At 45.1% G+C, this 21,992-nt stretch overlaps 1 protein-coding gene and 1 long non-coding RNA gene across 3 annotated transcripts; one reads left to right on the top strand and one right to left on the bottom strand.

Annotated features, from left to right (window-relative positions):
* Nucleotides 1-14,569: 14,569 nt before the first annotated feature.
* Nucleotides 14,570-15,389, bottom strand: LOC133391665 (uncharacterized). The gene is made up of 2 exons (XR_009765141.1): nucleotides 15,210-15,389; nucleotides 14,570-15,127 (listed from the first exon to the last, which is right to left on the bottom strand). It is a non-coding gene; the product is annotated as an uncharacterized LOC133391665 (long non-coding RNA).
* Nucleotides 15,390-15,642: 253 nt separating this feature from the next.
* Nucleotides 15,643-20,401, top strand: LOC4576628 (probable methyltransferase TARBP1). Of its 2 annotated transcripts, XM_061645796.1 has the most exons (6): nucleotides 15,754-15,888; nucleotides 15,986-18,426; nucleotides 18,499-18,540; nucleotides 18,606-19,608; nucleotides 19,688-20,010; nucleotides 20,089-20,401. In XM_061645796.1, the coding sequence occupies exons 2-6, from the start codon at nucleotides 16,196-16,198 to the stop codon at nucleotides 20,249-20,251; spliced, it is 3,762 nt and encodes a 1,253-aa protein (XP_061501780.1). In that variant the 5' UTR covers nucleotides 15,754-15,888; nucleotides 15,986-16,195; the 3' UTR covers nucleotides 20,252-20,401. The 2 variants fall into 2 exon arrangements, with proteins under 2 accessions (XP_001237715.3, XP_061501780.1); XM_001237714.3 differs by having other exon boundaries at nucleotides 15,643-18,426.
* Nucleotides 20,402-21,992: the final 1,591 nt, after the last annotated feature.

Below are 21,992 nucleotides of genomic sequence, written 5' to 3'. Positions count from 1 at the left end.
AACAAGAATTGTTGGAGACAGCAAAGCGCACCAGAGGCTATTAAAATTATTCATTCGCCTTATCCGCCTGCTGGAAGCTCCGATTTCCTCCGAACCCAGCACTGAGGGTACACAGTACTACATCACCTGCTGCATTCCGCTAAATCCTTTCGCTTGCCGTCACCATTCGATCACGCGATAGCGGTAAGAGGAATGTTTTTTATGTCCTTTTTTTCTCTCTTCCTCTCTGTCGCTCTTTTTACTTTTAGCACATTTCGAAACCCTTTCTTAACCTTATAATGTTCTTTTCATTATGCCTTTGCATTTGCGTTTTATCCTGTTTTAAGCTCGGGTTTTTTTTGTGGAAATTCCCCATTTTTCCCGTCACACAAAAATAAAACCAAGCTTTTCACGGATTGCGAGAGCTAGGTTTCTATCCCCTATCCCCGAACGCCTTGCCGGAAGAAATTCCGGTATTTGCGCCGCTTAGCAGGCGATAGGGTGGGAAAAGAAACGGTCAAACCGTTTATGCTCGTTGAAAATTATGACATTTCTACAATTATTTCCCCTTCTTGTACTGGTGTCCGACAGCCGTCCGTTTCCCGTTCGACGTACTTCGGTCGGTCAAAAACTCATCCCTCCGCGCAGCAAAAGCAGAAAAAAGTACACGCGTCTGTGTAGAAAACATCGGCACAGAAAATAAAAGCGACGGCTCACGGAGGATAACCTCCTGTCTTCTCTCTCTTTCTCACACACTCTCTCTGTTCTGATTCGTGCGCCTCTTTCACGAAAGATCGAAAGAAAAAAACGTTAATTTTAATGAAACATTTTCCGTCCGGTCCGTGAAAGGCGCCAGAGCGAATGAATGCCTCCTCGCCCTAGCCAGCCTAGCCGTTGGTGGTGCGCTCAGGGCTTGAAAAGTGAAATGGCGCCTGGTGCGCACCGGTCCGGCCATCTGCTTTTCTGCGAACTCACGCGAACTCGCAACCCTCCGCTCCCGGTGCACCGTCCGAATGTACCGTCGATGGAAAAGGTGCATCTGCAGTGCTTTGTTTCTTTTCATTCCTTTTGCTGCCTCCCTACCTTTCCGCAAAACGCGCAACGAACAGAAGAAAAAATAACCTCACAGCAGCAACACAGCAGCAGAAGCGGGAACTCTTCCCTCTTTTCGACTGCTGGATGCACCATTCCGCTCAATACGAAGACGAGTGTTGGTGTCTGTGTCTGTGTGTGTGTGTCTGTTTAGGGCACTGTGCCAACGAAAGGGACCGAAACGAACCCGGACCGCCACCCGGACGAACCCACCCGGGAAGGGAAAGGTGTAAAAGTAGCAAAAGAAATTAAAACGTTATGAATGGGCAAAATGTGTTTTGTCAGTTTTGCGTCACCACCCCCCCTTCCGACGCAATGATTCACCGTTCCCATGCTTGTTTTTTTGGTTTTCGTTCGAGGGAGCTGCACCATCAAATGCATTTACTCTCCGGGGCCAATCTTCTGACTTTAGCACAACCGCTGAAAAGCCATTAGACTGCAGTCAAAAGCAGTTATGAGCGTAATTTTCTGATGGATATTCCGTTCCTTTTTAATGGAAAAACGCCACACCACGGTGGAACGGTAAGGGGTTTTGGTGTGTGAGGAGAAGCACAGGAATTGAACGATGGCCCTGCCTGCCCCAAATTGTAGTCACATTCTGCTCCCGCTTGCGCTATCGTGCGCTACAAAATTAGCTTTTTCGCAGCAGAGCTGGCTGGATTTTCAATGACACGGGATTGCCAAAACGGGGTTTTTTGTGTATTTATTTTGTCAAATTTTTAAATGTGTTGTCATATCCCAGTCATACCATCAATTGGTCCCTTGCAATCATAAAAAATCATTTCAAACCCATTAAAAAGTCGACAAGCTAATCCGATGGAGCGGAGAAAGGTAGCAAAGGAGAAACGGCGCGGCACTCGGTAATGGAGGCGCCCAGTCGCTGTTAATGCCGGCGGAAAGTTGAACAATTGCTGCTCTATTAATTGCTGCCATACTGTTCGCGTGCTGCACTTTACATTAATGAGCTTAGTGAGAAAGAAGGACTGCTACCAACGGGGCAAAGTATAATCCGTGATGGTAACATTTACAACTGTTTGTGTTGTTCTGCCTTTTGGTTGGTTGAAATAAAAGCAGCACAAACTGAGCTGTTCGTGAAAATTTTTCATTATTCTTATAAACTCATAAAGGAGCTTTCTAGAAGCGATGCAAGTAATGACACACTTTAATGATCCACTTGGCGCCTCCATCCACTTTGCTGTACAGGTCTGGAGTTGTTAAACACTAACGTTTATGTGTGGAAACAGTTTTGTTTGCAAAAAAAAAAACAATATCTGTAGAATATCTGTAAATATCCTATTTTATTTGACTATACACTAGATGACAGCTCAGCTCCGCGCACATATGTAGCTCGTGACTTAGGTGTACAACTAGATTAATTTGAAGTTTGACTCTTCAAGATCACTATGAGTTATGTATTTCAAAAGCTCTTCGTTTGTTCGGATTTGTCTTACGTGTTGGAAAGGACTTTAACGATCCATATACCTTAAAATCCTTATAGTGTGCTATAGTTAGGCCTGTTGTAGAGTTTGCTTCAATAATATGGATACCAACTAAAACTACAAAATTGAACGGCTAGAATCAATCCAAAGAAAATTCACACGCGTCCTTTGGTACCGTCTGAATTGGTCTCGTGACGCTGCTAATCCCTGCTACCGTAACAGGTGCCTACTTTTTGGATTGGACTCCCTCGAACATAGGCGAATGACAGTTCAGTGCACTTTCTTACATAAGCTCATTAGCGGATTCATTGACGACCCGTCCATTCTCGAAAAAAATCATTTTCAGGCCCCTAGCAGGAGTTTAAGGCCACGAGCTCTGTTGTAACCGTTGTAGGGTTCCGCCGAACTGTCAGCCAAGCGCATCGCGGATAGGACAAAAATAGTTTAAATAGGGAACGAACGGCAGTTTCGGCCCTTTTCAGTAAAACGAACTCGCCGAGACAACAAGCCACAAAACGCATAAAATAAAAACTAATTTTTTGGCACCACGCCTAAGCCTAAAAAATTCGGTTTCTTTGTTAGTTTCTAACAAGCTCTATTAAGCACTGAATTCAGGACGACGGAATTTGGCTCCAAATACCTTTTACTTCTAATGGTAAATGCATATAGCTCTTTAGACAATACTGTCGATATTAACGTAAAATAATCTTAAAATTATTCTTGGAGGCGCATATTGACGATCAGAATCATTAAGTTATTTATTTATATATTTATTTAGCGTACGTGAAGTTCGCCATAGCTACCTGTTTGTAATTCGTTATCACCATGTTTTGTATGATGTTAATTTCAGTTAGGTCCATTGTTAGCCAGTGTATTGAAAAATTGAGAATAGTTAAGTAGGCCAGACTAGATGACTAGACGACATCAATAAATAAATAAATAAATAAATAAATAAATAAATAAATAAATAAATAAATAAATAAATAAATAAATAAATAAATATCACCCATAACCAGCATTGCAAAGTACAAAGCGCCTGAAGATATGCAATATGTCCTTAGATTGCAATTTTCTACTGATTTCCTTACAAACAATACAATTTAGTTATTCTACTTTATGTTTGCAGTGATTTTTGCGGCAACTTTTCGTTCTACTGAGCGTTTTTGGGGAGAAAATTTAACATACAATAAATAAATAAATAAATAAATAAATTAATTAATAAATAACAAATTAAATAATAGATAAATAAATAAAAAATAATAATAAATAAATTAATTAATTAATAAATAAACAAATAGATATACATATTAATCAAATAAAGAAATAAAGAAATAAATAAATAAATAAATAAATAAATAAATAAATAAATAAATAAATAAATAAATAAATAAATAAATAAATAAATAAATAAATAAATAAATAAAAAAATAAATAAATAAATAAATAAATAAATAAATAAATAAATAAATAAATAAATAAATAAATAAATAAATAAATAAATAAATATATAAATAAAATGAATAAATAAATAAAAAGAGCATCTGGACAGTGGTCCTCGATTCTAACACCGCTGCAATAATTCAACCTTTCTGAACTGAACTAAAGAAGAACTTAGCATAGTATAAAACATTGCAATATTGTTCCATATTTTTTATCTCAAGTCTTGATTGTCCTTAGTTCAGCGAAATGGAGACGCCTAGTATGTTTAAAAATGAAGCAAAATGTAGAAAAAATAAATAACCAATGAATGAAATACTCATGACATAAATTTGATTCACATTTTAGCAATACAGACCTTTCCAGAAACGTATCTTATGCCTTCGTGCAACTGCAGAAATGTATACCCTTTCTAACAACCTTCCTATACAACTACACACGGTGCTAAATCGTCAAAACCAAGCCAAAACTGCCACCTAAAATTAGCGAATAAACTTGCACGCCCGAAACTTTTCCCATTTGCTCTGTGTTCTTCTCCGCTGCCTCCCAGTCACTACGAAACAACGATTTGTGTGTCCGAGGGCAGAGAAGGCTCACCACGCGTTGCACGGATGCAATGCACCAGCAAGCACAGCGGCGGAGCGATGAACGAAAAATGATATGCATGCGAGCGTGAAGCAGCAGCAGTGGAGACGAAACGATGCCTCGTTTGGCAATGCGCAAACAAATATTGAAAAACTTGTCCCTTTTGCCGAACTAATATCCTGTCCCGGCTGGGACTTTCCCTTGGTGGTGGTGGTGGTAGATTGCAGCTGTTCCCACTGCACTGTCGCAGTGAAATGGAAAATGTATGGATCGTTGCAGCAGGGCCATTGCCTTCTCCAGTGCATTGACGGTGATGCTGGAATTTGGTGGAGTTTTTTTTCCCCGCGGAAACAAACAAAAAAACGCGGAGCGGTTAACGTCTTAGCTCATGTGAACGATATTAAGCAGCATTCGCATACCATATGGTAGGGAAATCGTAATTTTATTTATACATAAATCAATAATATGCAGCGCATCGTACGAGAAAGACGATGGCAGACAGAATGATGTATGAAAAAATGGTGGAATAAAGTTAGGTTGCCCTGTAAGTTTTCAGCAAGTTGTACAGCTCAGTATTGATACATTTGAATACATATTATGAATTTAAAGTTTATCATTATTTGATTATTGCGCTTGTACACTTCCCCATGAATTTATGCACTTTTAATGCTTAAACTCACTAAACCAATTGCTTTTCTTTCTACCCTTCGCCGAATACTTTCCACCACCACCACCGCTAGCCAATCAATTAGAAACGACACCGTAACTTTCCGCCTGACCTGACCGACTGCTGTTTTTTTGCCGATAACATTCATACGCTCCGCGTATCTCGGTTCACTGATCGGTTTGTACGATGATCGATTCGATTTTTGCGCCCTTTCCGTTAACAGCCAAACACAGACAGAAACAATTCATGCAGCGCAGGCTACCATGTCCGCCCCCCCTGCCTTATTATTGCCTTATTGGGGCAATAAAAGTCAACGATACGAAGTGACACGGAACGCAGCAACATGCCACACCAAGCAGGAGAGAGAGAGAACGATAGAGAGATAGAGTGAGACGGATTTGTAGACTGCACCAAACCAATGTCTCCGGCAGAGCCGGGAAAACTGGGCAGCGGCAGCAGGAATGATTTGACTTTTTTTCTTCCATCTCTCTCTCTAGTGCTTCCGACAAGCAACACGCTTTCCCTTGGTAGTGCGCACTCGATGGTGCAGGAAAATAAGGCACGAAGCACACCGTCCACACGGTACAGCACACTCCATTGGCGCTTTTCGCTCTGCCGGCGAATCCATCACGATCTTGATGTAATATGCAAATAAGCACTATCACTGTCTCTAGTCGTGTTTTGTTTGTTCCGCGGCTGGGCAAAGTTCATGGCCCCTACGTCATGCCATTCATTTTCCATCTCGCTGCCCAACAGCACAACCGCTCGGAAGACGGCAATCTCAACTTCTGCCGGGCTCGCTGGTGGAAAAATCGCACACTATTTGCTGTGTTGTGGATGTTTAGAGAGAGAGAAGCAAACAGCGTGGAAAAACACGATTATTACGACCGACTTCCTCAAACACATAACCACCAGCAGCAAAAGCAGCATCTTGAAGTTGTAAATGGATTGTGGTGCGTAAGCTTCTCGCTTGTTTTAGCAGCAGCAGCAGTGGTAGTGGTAGTAGTTTAGAACTTATGGTGAAGGTCGGTACCAGCAACAGGTTTGTCTTTGGAACTGTTTTACAGAGAGAGAGAGAGAGAGGGGATCTTGGGCGGGTTGCTAATGCGATTTAGCACTGATTTGCTTTTATGCTTTGTAATCCAATTGGCTTTCTGGGAGGAGACAGAGCGGAATCTATTAGATTGGATTGTGGTGAGTAAGTAGTTTGTTCCGCAGAGAGGTATATTTTCTTAAGATTTGTTAAATCAAAAGCACTAGTCACAAAGCGCTTGTTGAGCTCATAATTAACTGTACAAGTGTGTCGCCGTTCTTTGATAATATCTGTAGTGGCAAAGAGCTTGCAGAAATGCTTTAAATATATTTTAGATTTCCAAACACTCGATCTCTCTCTCTCTCTCTCTCTCTCTCAAATACTAGATGCAATTAAGTCATCGCTTCGCTTATAAGCACATCTGGTCAATTTAATTAGCCAAGTAAGCTTATGTGTACATAACTTGATCAAGAAATTCAACATACAAATTCAGCAGCCCGGTTAAGTTCGTTTATTGCAAACCGTCGCTACTAGGTCAAAATAGAGAATTTCCTCTCTTCACCATTCATAGGCCTGTCGGGTGTGCCACAGGGCAGTTCGCTTGGCATTATTATTTTATATATAAATAACTGCATTAATGTTTTACGTGCTGATGGACACATTCTATTTGGTGTCGACTTAAATAATATCTTCCTGTGTCCCCTCTTCTGCCGATTGTGAATGGCTTCAGTCTTTTTCAGGTTCGTCTAATGAGTTAGTGTTTTGTCCGCCTAAACGTTGTGTTGTCTTTTTTGGTCGTCCTAACAAAAAAAAAATACTAGATACTACTTTTTAGGTCAAATCCACATAATAAGAGAGTCTTCAATAAATGACCTTGGTGTTTAGAGCTTGATGATACTCTCACATTTAACAACCAGATCAACCATGTCGTTGATAAAGCGAACCAAGTACTGGGTCGCATTACTCGTATGGCCTCTGAGCTGGGGCACTGTATTCGATCTACGTTGCATTATGCTAGGGTTGTGTGGACCCCGGCTGGAGGTGCCGCTATGCAGAGACTAGAGAGAGTGCAGAGGAAGTTTACACGCATACGTGGATACACTATACGTAGATTTCTCCAGGAATATCATGCACATATGTTCCCTCATATTCGCTTCTCTCCGTCGTATGCTGGGTTTGATGGAAATCAAATCCCGACCTTCACACGCGCAGTCATACTTCATCGTCAATCTCCTTTACTCCGAGATCGCTCCTCAGCTCTATTACGTTCCTGCTCGTAGTCTCCGCGACAGACCTCCCATTTTTATCCCCTCCCACCGCTCTGCCTTTGAGAGAGCCTGCGCCTGGTCTAATGAAGTTCACGATATGTTTGACTACCACGTTTTCTTGTTCAGTTTTTGCTTTCGCCTTTTCCGACTCCTTGTCTCTATCATCGGTCTCCCATCCTCAATAGTTCCTTCTTGCCTAGTTTGTTAGATTTATTTTTGTAAAACCCTAAGCGCCTGACCATACGAAATAAATCATAAGAATAACATCATGTAGTGCAACTATTTATTTTATCTCCTATTCCTTGGGTTTTTGTAGAATTAAACTTCGGCATTGAAAGCAAACTCTACGAGAATTATGCATTATTTGATGAACCGTTCAATGAAAAAATTACATACAACTTCAATAAACCTCAAGAATATACAGAGCAACGCTTCAAAAATGAAGCGACCAACTGAAGTGGAAAGAAATTATACAAAATCAAGGGATAGTTCGCCATCGTCCAATCGGTTGCTCCGAGATGCTGCATGTAAAGCCACAAGTACAGCACAAACTACCTGCTCAATTTCTTATCACTCTTATCATCCCTATTTGCCTCCAATCAACCACGCGATACGCAAAACAGTGTACAACATCGCGTACCCACGATTTTACCTACAATCTGCATCCTTATCAAAGGATCCACCAGGAACGCAAAGAGCTAACGATTTGTTTATCTTACTATCTTCTCTTTCCCTTCTCTCTCTCTCTCTCTCTCTCTCTCGCTCTCTCTCTCTCTCTTTCTCTCTCTCAGTCAGTGTGATCTTTGCCAGAACATTCAAACTGTGGCGACATTCTTCGCAGCGAATGCACCTTTCGTGTACGTTCCTTTTGGTTGAGCGCACGCATTATTAGGTTCGCGCCAGGGGCCTGTTGTGACGACAAAAAGCAGTTAGCAGCAGTCGGGTGACGGTCGGGCACGGGGGGAGAGAGGGCACAACATGACACCGTACAAGCAACAGAAATTTAATGAAAATTCCACTCCCGTTTGGCGTGTTCTATTGCTTCTAGGTTTTTGTGTCTTTTTTTCTCCCTCCCTGTCCTGCTTGTTAGAGTTAGAGCGGAAAGCGAAGCGAATTTGCTCCGCACGGCATCTGGATCTGAATGCTGCGGTGTTTGTCGATGCCTGCGTAGGCCCACTGCAGTGAGCCAACTACGATTTTGGCTGCGCTGCGGTCGCGGTAGGAAAGGAACCCGGTTGCACTTTCTTATCCAAGCATGCTAAACGACCCAAGCGTGTGCTGTTGATGCGCAACGAGATCGCATCAACATCCACGCCGTAGTACCCGTTGATTGTGTGCTTGTGTGCTGAAACTTCTTAGCAAATGGGCACCTTAATTAGGGGCAAATTTTGCTAACCAAACAAGTAACGCACCCGCCCCGAAAACGATGCATGAAGGATGTGTGTGCGTGTGCAATTGCGACGCTAAGCCGAGCAGAGCGCTCGCGGCAGCATGGAAGCGTACGCGCAAACAAGTTGACCGAGAAACCGAGGCATCGCCCCGCAAAAGGACATCCGGCCAACCATCTCGACCAAGTGGCGCACAACCGGTCTCGGCCCCCTTTATCTAATGATATCATCATCAAACATCAGGGCACACCGCAAATGGATGGTTCGAGCGAGCGGCTCGCTTCCTAGCACCGGGTCTGGTCATGCAGGATGTGCGGTCGGTCCAAGAAATGTGCACACGCGGGCCTGTTCTCGCCAGCTGGAAGGGGTTGTTCAAGTGCACTTCAGGACGCTAATTTCCTGGCCAAATCCCCAAACATCTCCGGTAATGAATGTCACACCGAAGCACACACACCGGTTTGCCGGTGGAAATCCTTTCGGCCGAAGGACACATTCACGGCACCGGAACGCTTTTGTCAAGCATCCTTCCGGAAATGTGCACACGTCACATTAACGCCGCCTCTCATCAGCGCTCAGATTAGGTGTGTTATTGAATTTTTGCACCCCTTTTTGCTAGTGCTGGGTGATTTACTGCTGAGTGTAGCTCTGTGCCCGATGAAAGGTGCTGTCATTATTGCTCTCATCTGCCATACTCCTCGCATTCGTGAGCAATGTTAATGTTCCCTTATATTGTTTGATGTTAGAAAAGGATTAATTTTCCCTTGCGTTAGGTATGGATAAATCATTACAAAAATAATCAAATATTACTCACATTAAACGTCTCAAACGTCTTATTTTTTCTTCCCAGAAAACATCACACAGAAAACCTTGCAGTCTCACCATTGGCTTTGCCACGTCCAAGATACAACTAAAACACAAACTAGAAAAGTGTATGTCACAATTCCAGCACGTCTCACTTCGTCACCTCGAACAGGATTAGGTAAACATGCCGTTGGGAATTTGCAGCCTCATTCGCAAAAGCTCCGACGCGGTCAACGGCTTGGCTGACACAGCTGCTTGCGTCTACGGCTCCAGATGACTGAGTGCAACATTCCCAAACCACAATGCTCGAGGATGTTCCGGTTCCTGGAAAAAAACGCCCGTCAATTTTGGCTACCATCACGACCATAAGGATGTGGATGTCATATCTACAATACGAAAAAAGCAGCTCCCACGAGTCGATGTGCTCGGACAAACAACTCCTGATGAGTGTATATCCTTCGCAACCTTTGTGTGCCTGTCGAGCAGGGAAAGTCTCTTATGGTCACAATGATGGTCGTAGATGATGAACCATGTCACAGTCCAAATTACGGATGGAATTTGACCGCTTTTATTCCAATTATTTCTGCAAAATGAACGATCGATATACCGATCGATAGTTGACGTTTCGATCATTACTAAAGTTATGCATTCAAAAATTGTTTATCAATTCTGAAGATATCAGATCTAAATCGCTTTGTATTTAATCATTTTGAACATTAATACTAAATTTGCTAAATTTGACATAATACATTAATTAAATTAGAACAATGTGTTACAAAATCTGCCAAGTATGGAAAAAAGTGCACAAAAGACTCGCTGTTTATTAAAGCATTTAAATTTAAAATGAAAAAAAACAGTATATTTATACCAGCTCTATGGGGATCTACCCTTCTGAAGGCATCCGCTCGTACAAGATCGGGTTCAATTCCCATCCGGTCCATCATAGCACTTCATAGCAACGACTGACTGTTCGGTTACGTGGCATGAATAAGTCAAGCAAACTCCTATATATAATGCCGTATCAACAATAAGCCTGCAGCCTGCAGTGAAAGATCGATCCACTCGCTTTCCACACAGGATAACGATGGTTGCTTCCCGAGGGTCGTTTGGACGCGAAATCCATTTTTCTTCCCCGTCTCAATTTGGGCAGCCCAGACACAGTCATCTCCCTAAAGAGCAGCTCCCCCCAAAGAGGTCGACGACATTAAAGAGAAAAGAGGACGACACGACAAGAAGAAGAAAAAATACAACGATCCCTTTGAATAATTGTCCAGCAGTAGAGCAACTACATCAACGCTTGCAAGGTGTGACTTATGCTGGAGAGCAAGCGTCTTTAAACGAATTTTTGCTTTTGCGACATGCGGCACTTGAGCGTGAATAATGTTGGTATATATCAGAGATATATTTTATGTTGCCATCCTTCAAGGATACCTGAAAAGAAAGTGAGAAAAACTGGGAGAAAGGGATGGTCGAGTGAACGAGATTATACTGTTGGAAAAGCTTAGCGAATGAAGCAAGGTGCTTAAAGAAAGAAAATTATGTCTGCTGGCAAAATGGAGAGATGCAAGGTAAAAGAATACAGAAACACACACACACAGAACCTGTTGGTAAGCAAATCAAGTGAAGTGGCTTCCTGGCTCGGCATAGTATACGTGTATAGGGCAAATATTGAAAGCCAAACGCTTCTTTGTATATTGCAAAGTAAAGGATGCGCATCTGGAAAAGAACATCACATGTGCTTGCGTGTGTGTGTGTGTGTGTGTGTGTGTGTGTGTGTGTGTGTGTGTGTGTGTGTGTGTGTGTGTGTGTGTGTGTGTGTGTGTGTGTGTGTGTGTGTGTGTGTGTGTGTGTGTGTGTGTGTGTGTGTGTGTGTGTGTGTGTGTGTGTGTGTGTGTGTGTGTGTGTGTGTGTGTGTGTGTGTGTGTGTGTGTGTGTGTGTGTGTGTGTGTGTGTGTGTGTGTGTGTGTGTGTGTGTGTGTGTGTGTATGCTTGCCTGTATTTGTAGGGGAGAGAGGGGTTCATGAGCGTCTGATCCCAACAGCGTCACTCGACCGAGAAAAGGTGCAACGGAGATGAATAAAAGATAAGCTGTGCCGGCCGAGACGCACGCTTTGCTTTGGAGAGTACAAACACACCAAACGAGCCTTTGGCGAATCCCTCAGGGAAACGGGATATATGAAAGGAGGAAGGGGAGAAGGTGACAGGAAGCGAACTGGTGAAAAGCTCGCAAAATGAACGAGCAACGAAGATGAATTAACTCCTTGGGTTGTAGGGAAAGGGGGGAAGGGAATAGGGAGAACTAAACCAACGACCGAAACACCGGCATGGACGGACGGCATGATCTTGTTTCGTTGTTTATCTTTGTGCCAAGGATTTCTGCTTTTCGCTCTCTCTCTCTCTCCCGCTCCTGGCGGTTTGTTCCTTTCAATCCGCTTGATTTCCGTGGCTCGATTTTCCTCTTCTCTCTTTTGTGTGTGAAGGGATAAAACCAAAAAGAAAAGCTCACTCCATCCGTTGGCGCTTCCTCTGCTGCTGATGTTGGCTAGCTTCTTTTCCGGCGACAATTTGTGCACGGCTCCAGTGTGCACAGCGTGCTGTACCACCGTGCTCCTCCATTGATGATGGTGAAATCTGAACCCCACCCTTCTAGGAGCAGTGGGGCAAGATTTCCACGCAACCGTGCCGGCGAGAGCCGGGGCGCATATTTTAATTATGAATTGCATTTTGAATTTCAATTACGACACGTCGACCGTCATTGTCGTTAGCATGCCGGGGCCGGTGGTCTGTGGAAGACGGAAGACGGGTCGATGGGAAGGGAAAGGGATGGAAAGGATTGGACACGCAAAAAGTAAAGCAGCGTTAGGTAAAGGTGATGAATACTTTCGTAAAACCGCAAACAGTTTCAATGAGGGCTGTGCCAACCCTTTACCGTGCATCACACCGAGGTGCAGGCGGCGACTCTGGACTTGGACCAGGGCGCATTAACGACGTTTGCTTTTGTACGCGCACATCTCGACCGAGCAGGTCTTACAAATATTACATTAGGATACACATGCTTCAGAAATCTGGTCGGATAATAACTGAGCGGCCGTGCGATAAGGTATGGTTGGGAGGAAGTGCTCGTTAGTGAAAAGCCGGGTTTCATGTGAATGAATTCAGCTACGTCATCATAACACCATGCTTGATTATTCTTGTAAAAAAAAAATCTTTTCGTTAGTTTATATTTCTTCGCAATTTTTTGTTTCTACTAAAACAAAAACAAACATATTTGAAAAAATGACTTGCAAAGAAGAAGAGCGATTGGCGAATCGTAAATAACTACTAAAAGAATGTTGATTAGTTATCTAATTGTCGTGTTTACATTCAAGAAGAAACACAATATTTTATACATTCAGCCATATTCTATTCTTGCAATCGCGCCATTTCGACGTAGACGTAGAGTTTAAAAGTTGATTCGTACGGAAGTGAAGTGAACATCACTTTGGTGTTCAGTTTCTTGACTCGAATCGAAATCTAAATACAATGACAGGCATATTCTATTCTTGCAATTGAGACATCTCCACGAAAAGTTAACTTTGCAGTTCAAGCCTGTAAGTATGTCTTCTTCTTCTTCTTGGCCTGCTCATGTACGAGCACGTCTAGTAGACATGGCCAGGTCGCCAATCCATTTTCAGGAAACTCGGTCCTGGGCTGCAGTCCTCCAACCACGCCTGCATCCGATCTCCGACAGGTTCGACTCCACCTAATCCAGCCAATGAGCTCGCTGTGCTCCTCTACGCCTCGTGCCGAACGGGTCGCTGACGAGCACCCTCCTGGTGGGGCATGAATCCGGCATCCTCATCACGTGCCCCAGCCATCGTATCCTTCCGGCTTTGATGATCGTCAGGATATCTGCACCGCCAAACAGCTCAGCTAGCTCGTGGTTCCTCCTCCTTCTCCACACAACCCTGCTGGCACACACCGCCAAAGATAGTCCTTCCAAGAGAATCCGTACTGCATGGTGTTCCATAGCTCATTCCGATCTATGGTTTGATGGGTATTGCTAATCCTATTATTGCTGCTTCGCGCTTGAGAGTACGCCTCACACACCTTCGCTGTTGTCCTGCCGATGATGTCGATGTCATCCGCGAAGACAAGAAATTGGAGAGGTCGTTAGAGGATCGTGCCAGGGATGTCGTTGACTAGCCCCGCGACTCGAATGACACCTTCCAGGGTCTGTTAAAGAGCAGACATGTCCTGCAGGAGAATCCGATACCTTGTGTTCGGCTGCAGTGCTGATGGCTCGTTCCACCATACGCCAGTGATCTGCAAACGTGGTCGATTTGGGATTTTGAATCATCCCTCGGGTGTCTCCAGGTGTAACTAAGGCGGTGTGCATGCTAGAAGAAGGTGATGCAGATGCTCATGTGCTTGGAGGCGGCCAAGTTTATCAGCCTGAGGTTGTCGTTTGTCAGCTGATGGACGCTGAAGCTTCCAATCGTTGGTTTATATGTCTCCTCCAGTCCGACCTGAGCATTAAAGTCTCCCATGACGACGACTTCACGTCATGTTTTGGGCAGCGGTCGTATTCCCTTCTCCAGCTGCGTATAGAAGGCCTCATTCTCGTCATCGGTGCACATCCGTTCGTTGAAACGGCACCACCCGATCACTCGCTGTTGCATCGCATCCAGCACCATGAACGCAATACGGAGCTCGCGCGTCTCTCCACCGCTCTGGTAGATCGTGCAGTTGCTACGGTACTGGCGCACCGTCACGCCTTTCCAGCATACCTCCTTAAGTGTTACTATTTCGAAATCGCGTGCCCAGACCTAATCGAACGCAATTCTAGTCTTCACATCCAATGAGAGGGTTTTGCAGTTCCATGTCCCGAGCTTCCAATCGTAAGTTCAGGAGTACCAGGAGGAGAAGAGTATCAGGAGTATCCTCTTTTGCTAAGTAATATAGAGACATTGTATTGCGTGCCAGTATTCGCATTCTGCAATGGCATTCTGCGTTACTGCTACCTCTGCGCTGACCTTCCACTTGCGGCATCAGCTTTTGTCGCTACATCGTTCATTTTTCCTTTGAAGTAGCGCTTTTACCATTCAATCATCTTCCGACCGTATGGTTGGAAGATTTCTCATCGCAGTTGTACGAGTAAAACCGCAACGTTCTTCCACAGTTCTTTGCTCACAGCGTTTCATATCCATAACGAAAGTATCTGTTGTCTCAGCCCTCATCTGCACCTTTCCCAATTTTGCCGAGGATTGCGCTGTAGCATACGAGCGCGCAGTGTAGTTTTCTCGGATAATGCTCGCCTGTACTCTTCCTCGAACGGTGGTATATTTCCATTGTTGATGCTACCGAAATTTCCAGCTCGTGTTTAGCTCCTTTTTTCCTACCGATGTTCTATCCTCTGCAGTTGAAATTTGGTGATTGTTTACATCCTATTCCTCAACCTAAAAGGAAACACGTTGAACGATGATTATTTGTTTCTGTTCGAAAGAGTCAACTGAGCATTCATGTAAGCGCTGTACTTACGAAACCAAGTTTTAGTGAATTTCCACAGCAAATTACACAAATTTTACTGAAGAGAAGCAAAAAGCAGCAATCTTCCGAACACTCTGCACGAAAGACGTGTTGCCAAGATGTGTCAAAATCGCCCAAACAAATGGCCGCACAGTGTGACGTCCAATGTACATGATGTACAGTGTATCATTATTTTCATCGAATGTTTCTCGTCTTTTAAGTCTGAAAATGTATTATATTGATTTATTTAAATTCATTTACTTTTATCACTATATCAATTTTGTGCTGAACCTTCACACAAACCTTTAAAATAATATTCTTTCTTTGCTGAACCGCGATCAAACGTGTGGACATGCCCAGATGTTTACAATCCAGCTGTCAATCGTGATTTCACGCACACCAACACAGTTTATGTTCCCCCATTGCCTTCTCACTCACACACCTTCCCAAACGACTTCCCACTCGCGTGCGCGCATGTTTTCATCTGTCAAAGGAAAACAACAAACTATTGCCGGGTTCGTAGGAAAACCGTACCATCCCGCGCAAAAATGGGCTTCCGAACAAAATTTGTGCAAGATCTGTGCACAACCGATACGGAAATTTACGAGCAGCTGCTACAGTTCGCACTCAACGAGCACATCTTCCTGCAGAATGTGAAAAACCTACGGAAACCATCGCTCGAAGCCCTGGTGTACGTGTTGCTGATGAAGCAACGTGGAAAGTTGCCCGACGCGATGCTGAGTGAGGAAAAATTCAGTCTCAAAACAATCATGTCCCTCATCCAACAGAACCATTTGCGACTGCAGGGAGACAGTGAAACTTCCCGATGGATCTTAAGTGCCCTAGCACTCACGGTGCTGACTGCAAACGATACCGGAGCGGTACATTCGGAGCTGGACACGTTTGTGAAACGGTTCGATCACGAGCTGCACGAAATACCACTGTACTATGATGTGCTTCAAACGTTCCTCATTTTAGCGAAAGAAGATACCGAGCTTATGCCGCACTGCTGTCAGCTCAGCGGTGAGCAGATGGTTCGTAGGCTAACGTCGGAATCGAAAACCATCCGGATGAAAGCACTGGCCTGTCTGCAAACGCTGCTAGAATTCAATTCCAACCTGTACGGACAGTGGCTGTGTGTGCTGCAAAGTCCGAACCTCATGATTGAAAGCAAAGTGTTCCTGCTGTTCCAGCTGCTGGAAACATTGCTACGTACGGGCGGCAGGGAAGCGGATATACAGCATACCCTGCAGCAGGACCACGTTTGGAGACTAGTGATCGAAGGCATCACCACCAAGGATGCTGTGTGCCGTAAAGAAACGCTAGCCACCGTCCAGCATGCCATCGGGTACGCGCAACAGTGTGAGCTGGATTTAGCCGGTCAGTATTTCAACTGGTCGCAGGACAAATCCGCACAGCTCACTAACGCTTGGCAATCGTTCGTGACGATAGTGGAAGCGCTGAACGAATCGCAAACCCATCTCATACTACCAGCACTGGAGATGATAGAGAAGGTACAACCGCTACATGTCGCATGGAGCAACGTTCTGCTGCGCTTGATACTGCTCCACGAGAATGGGCGAGTCGTGAACCACGGATTGAACTACTTTCTCCAGCACCGCTCGTTCGATCCTACGGAAACGGAGCTGGAAAAGCAATTTCTTGAAGCGTTCAACCGAGCGGCACTGCTAGAAAATGTGCAGGAAATGATCACGAAGCTAAGCGCGTACTACGGGAAGCGGGAAGCGTTCGCTTATCTCGTGCAAACGCTACCGGAAATCGAATGGAAATCGGTACAGTACTACTGTCTCGTCCGTGTCATCCACAACGGGGCGGGTGAACTAGCCGGCGAATGCAAACGCTTGGACCAAGCGGCTACAATGCTACGATCCCTCACGAGCTGTGCTAAACTATGCCACAGCATTAAAAACGTACCCCTGCGATACGTTACATTCGTGTTGCTGGTGAAAAGTGTGAACCACTTCAGTGAACCAACGACCGACCCCGGGCTGCTGCTTGCCGTGGTGGCGGAAATGGAAAAACTTACGCCCATTTTCTCAATCTCGCTGCAGCAGTTCCAATCTGAGGCTGGCTGGACGTTCTGTGACCATATTGCTGACACAGCCCTAATGCCGCTGCTCGAGCAGGTTACCGTTGCGGACACGTTCTTCGTCGAGCAAGTGTTGGCGAGCCGGATTGTAGAGCACGGGTGTATAAAAAACGAGCAACTGCTTGACGTACTGATCGATGCAAACTTTCCCGTTTGCTTGAAAGTGTTTCAACTTTTCCCCAAGCTAGATCACTTGCTACGTCAGACGATTTCGGGTATCGTTCACTCGACGATAAGCAGCCTAAAGGAGGGCAAGAAAACGAACGACCCAATTCCACACAAAACGTTCACTCTGCTTGCGGAAATGTTCCATTTGAATAACGCCCAGGCTCTATCGACCGAGCTGGAAAGTGAGCTGAACCTGCTGCGGCTGCATCTGGAGGAAATCGTTTCCGAACGGTTGCAATGCTTCGACTATGCGCAACCGAGTGCAAAAGAAACGATACAACTAACGCATCTTATAGCAGCGCAAGGCGATCTCGACCGTACGGTGTATCCGTTCTTTGCTTCCGTCTCGCTGAAAGAGCTCGAAACGAGCTTCGGACGCTATCAGTCAGAGCAACCACCATCGATCGATCAGCTGTACGTGATGATTGCGGAAATTTATCTTCACTGCCGCCAGCGCAGCCCCAAATGCTCGAAAATGTTCACATCGGAAGCCTGTTGGTCGAAACTAATCAACCTGCTCGATGTTGGTAACATTCACGTGCTGACGGTCGTGATTGATATATTGCAAACTGATGGTGAAAAGATAGGATCGGATTGGTACGACGATCAAGCACTCCTACCGGTGGTGGATCGCTGTTACAGTGAAATCTTAAACTACCGCAAATCCGACCACTTTATGCGGCTGATGGAAAAGTTTGTGCGCATGCTGTTTCAACCGTACGTTGCCTGCCGGCCGGAAACGATCGAAAGCGAGGAGATCACCATTGCCTGCTTCGTTACCGGCTACGTGGGCAAGCTGCTCGAGCAGGCCAGCACGATCGGCGGGCTGGCGAATGTCGTGTACGAAAGCATGTACCGTTTGCCGGTGGAGCTGTTGCTCGATTGGCTCGGCTTCGATAAGCTGCTGCTGCAGGGCATCATCTTTGGAGAGGTGCCGAAGCGCGAACAAAAGTATGCCGTAGCTCGTTCTACCCCGTCCTAATTGTTAAATAACGCCCTTTTCTCTTTGCTTTCTATTTACAGGCTGGAATCGGACGTGATCGATGCCTGCGGTGTACCTTTACCGTAAGTTGTGCCCTTTCGCAATACGTTCCGTATACATTAAAATCATTTTCCACGCTTGCACACAGCTTCAAACAACACTCCCGGCACCATCTGGCCCAAGCCGATGCGCGGGTTCGCGTGCTGTGCGTGCTGGTGCTGTATCGGATCGCGAGCACCAATCACCCGGTAGCGGTCCTGTTCCTGCTCAAGGTGGAGCGCATGCTGATCGAACGCTTCGCGCAACTGACAAAAACCAAGGAACGCTACTACGCCGACTCCATCACGCACCGGCAGAAGCTCCGCATCGTGCAAGCGCTGTGCGTGGTGCTGAAGCTGACCGGCACCCAGCCGTACCCGGTGCTGAACGCAATGCTGTACGAAACGAACCAGCCCAACATTAACTACCTGTTCGAGCTGATCGTGGCGGACAGCACGATCGACACGCTCACCATCTGGAGCACGCTGCGGAACGAGCAGGTGAAGGTGTCGGGCATACAGTCCGTGTTCGTCATACTGTGGCTGCGCTGCTGCCGGGAGCAGGCGCTCGACGAGCGGTACATCAATCTGCTGCTGCCCTGGACGATGGCACAGAACTTCTCCACCCGGCTGTACGCGCAGATCACGATCAAGAAGCTGCTGGAGCGGTTCGCCCAGCACAACCGTGGGCCGCTCCGGCAGATCTACGACGCAGTCAACAGCTACCTGCGGCAGGGCAATGTGGAGCGCAACATTGAGCGGTGCATGAAGGACTTTCGCTTTGGCGGCGTGCTCGACGGGCACAATTTGCTAACGCTCGCGAACGTGTTCCACAACATACCGAAGGTTTCGGACGCACCGGCGGAGGATGTGGTCGGGATGGACGTGCTGCTCGAATGCATCCAAGCGCACGACGGTGGCTGTGGAGAGAAAAATCTGGGCCAAGTGCTCGAGTTTCATACACTGCCGGCGGAAAAGCGGGAAACCCTGTTCCTTGCCCAATCGTTCGGTGGGTCGGATTTCGTGCAGCGCAAGATAGTGCCGCTAAAGAGCTTGGAACCGAACCCGGAACTGCTGCTCGGCTTGCCGCAACATTTGTGCGCTAAAAAGATGGTACGTCGGGGGGAAAATTCCATGTGAGTTTATTGATGGTCAATATTCGATAACATTGCTCCCGTTTTTCTTTCTAAAGGATTGCACCGATGGACTGATCGTGGTGGCCAGTCTCGTTAATCGTGCACCCAACCTCGGCGGGCTTGCACGAACGGGAGAAATATTTGCGATCAAGCAGCTGGTGATCAACTCACTGCAAGACATTGGCAACAAGGAGTTCCAGGCGCTCAGCATGACGGCCGAAAAGTGGCTCAAGATTGGCGAGCTGAAAACACACAGAGTGGTTGAATATCTGCGCGAGATGAAGGAAAAAGGCTACTCGGTGGTGGGGGCAGAACAGACCACGGGCAGCAAACCGATCCACCAGCTACAGTTTCCCAAAAAGTCCGTGCTTGTGCTGGGGTAAGTAAGATAATGGTGTTGTAGTTTTTCCCTTTTGTTTGTTGGAATGCTAAAAGTCTATTTTTTCGCTCCTTTCAGTCATGAGAAGAACGGCTTGCCGGCAGAAATCATTCGACATCTGGACTTGATCGGAGAGATACCACAGTTTGGTGTTGTTCGTTCGCTAAACGTGCACGTTACTGGGGCCATCTTCATGTGGGAGTACGCGAAACAGCATCACGTTGTGGCGACAGATTGCTAATAACTGACAAGCTCAAATTGATGTAAGAATAAGAGAAAAAGTGGCCGCTAAATTAAAGCTGGCTGACGCCTTTACTACTGCAACCTTTTAATATAAGCAACCCTTGTTGAAACATTCATTGAAATACAATTGTTGGTATTTTGTATCAAAGCTCTTATTTATCCAATTATAAACCAAGATCAATCTAAATTGAAAAATAAACAGTCTATTATAACTCGAAAAACAGACACGTGAACGTGCTAAATTGTGAGAGATGAACTCTTTTGTAAATAAAATGACAACTGGCAACTGCAACCATGAATTGCCCTCGACACTCGTCATCTTGAATAACAGAGCTTGTTCTAGACACAATGAGCACATGCTCGATCATGCTGTAGTGTTGGGACAATACTCCGACAATTATGATCGTTTTGACCGATACAATATATCTAACCGTTCCGACCGAAAAAACCTACAAATTGGGCATCGCTATCTAGTTGGACTAGCTTACTTCAAGCAAATATGTACCGGGTTATCAAAGTCCTTTATGGCGGATTCTAAAGCTCAACCTTATAAGTCGTCAACCTGCACAAGGTAACAAACGCCCGCCCCATATGTACGACTGACTTGCTAAAGGGTAATGATAAAGCCAGGAGTTGGCCGATACATGATAATTGTCCACGGTTTATTGGTTGGTTTCCATCATTTTTCGGGCTCGTGCGATGGGACATCAATGCAATTGAACCAAACAATTCTGGGAAATTGGCTCAAAAAATCGTGAGAACCCATCAAAAAAATATGGGAAGCAACCAAAGAATTTTCGGGAAACAACCAAAAATCTTTAAAAAAAAATCACTGTAACATTGCTTGCTCCAAATAAAAGAGAGATATTTAAGTGGTATAGTACCTCTCTGGTATCTAATGACATCGACATCAGCAATGATCTTATAAGACGCATTGTACTGGGGAATCTGCCTTCACTTGCTGGCTGAGATCCATAAGACACTGAGACCGCATGATATCCTCCTCTATGGACACAGGTCCTGGACCACAATAGACGTGTTTGAGCGACACATCCTTCGGATCATCTCTGGACTGTGTGTGAGTTCTTGTATGGAATGTAGAGGCAAACGATGAAATATATGCTTGCTAAACAAATCGGGCATATGAACGGAGATGAATACCGGCAGGAAACGATGGTCGGGGCATCTTTTGAAGATACCGGTCGTATACCTCGCCAAGAAACTACAGCGACAGCGAGAGAAAGAATGGAATTAATCCCATCCAGACTTAAGTTATGCTTAAGTTATGCCAAACGTTGAAAGTTATGCTATGACGAAGAAATCTATACCCAATCATCAGGAACTGTATTAATGAAGATGCACTTGCCCCAATGGAGCACATGTTACGTCAATAGCAAAACATGGGAAGCTATCCGCATTATCACCAGGGTGATTCACCTGTTCGGGATTAGGAATAGGAATAGGAATAGTCGCATAGGTCCTACAAACCCATACAAGCGGGGTGTTTAACAGCTTCCCTTTACAAACTGAAATACGTAATACTGAATTTGACTCTACTGGAATGATTGCTTCTACAATGCATACGTCATTGTGCTATCTTTCACTCTTTCCACTCATTAGCAAACGAGAGCAATTCTTTCGAACGATTCCCATTACAGCATACGAATGTGATACACGCTTCTTAACGATACCATCATAACCTCGCACCTATCCCTATGTGTGTAATTAATTCCCTTGTT

This window comes from Anopheles gambiae, chromosome 2 (genome assembly GCF_943734735.2).
Source record: "Anopheles gambiae chromosome 2, idAnoGambNW_F1_1, whole genome shotgun sequence".
Classification (NCBI taxonomy): Eukaryota; Metazoa; Arthropoda; class Insecta; order Diptera; family Culicidae; genus Anopheles; species Anopheles gambiae.
The sequence above is the reverse complement of the archived record's forward strand: the minus strand, read 5'-3'. Positions and strand labels throughout refer to the sequence as shown.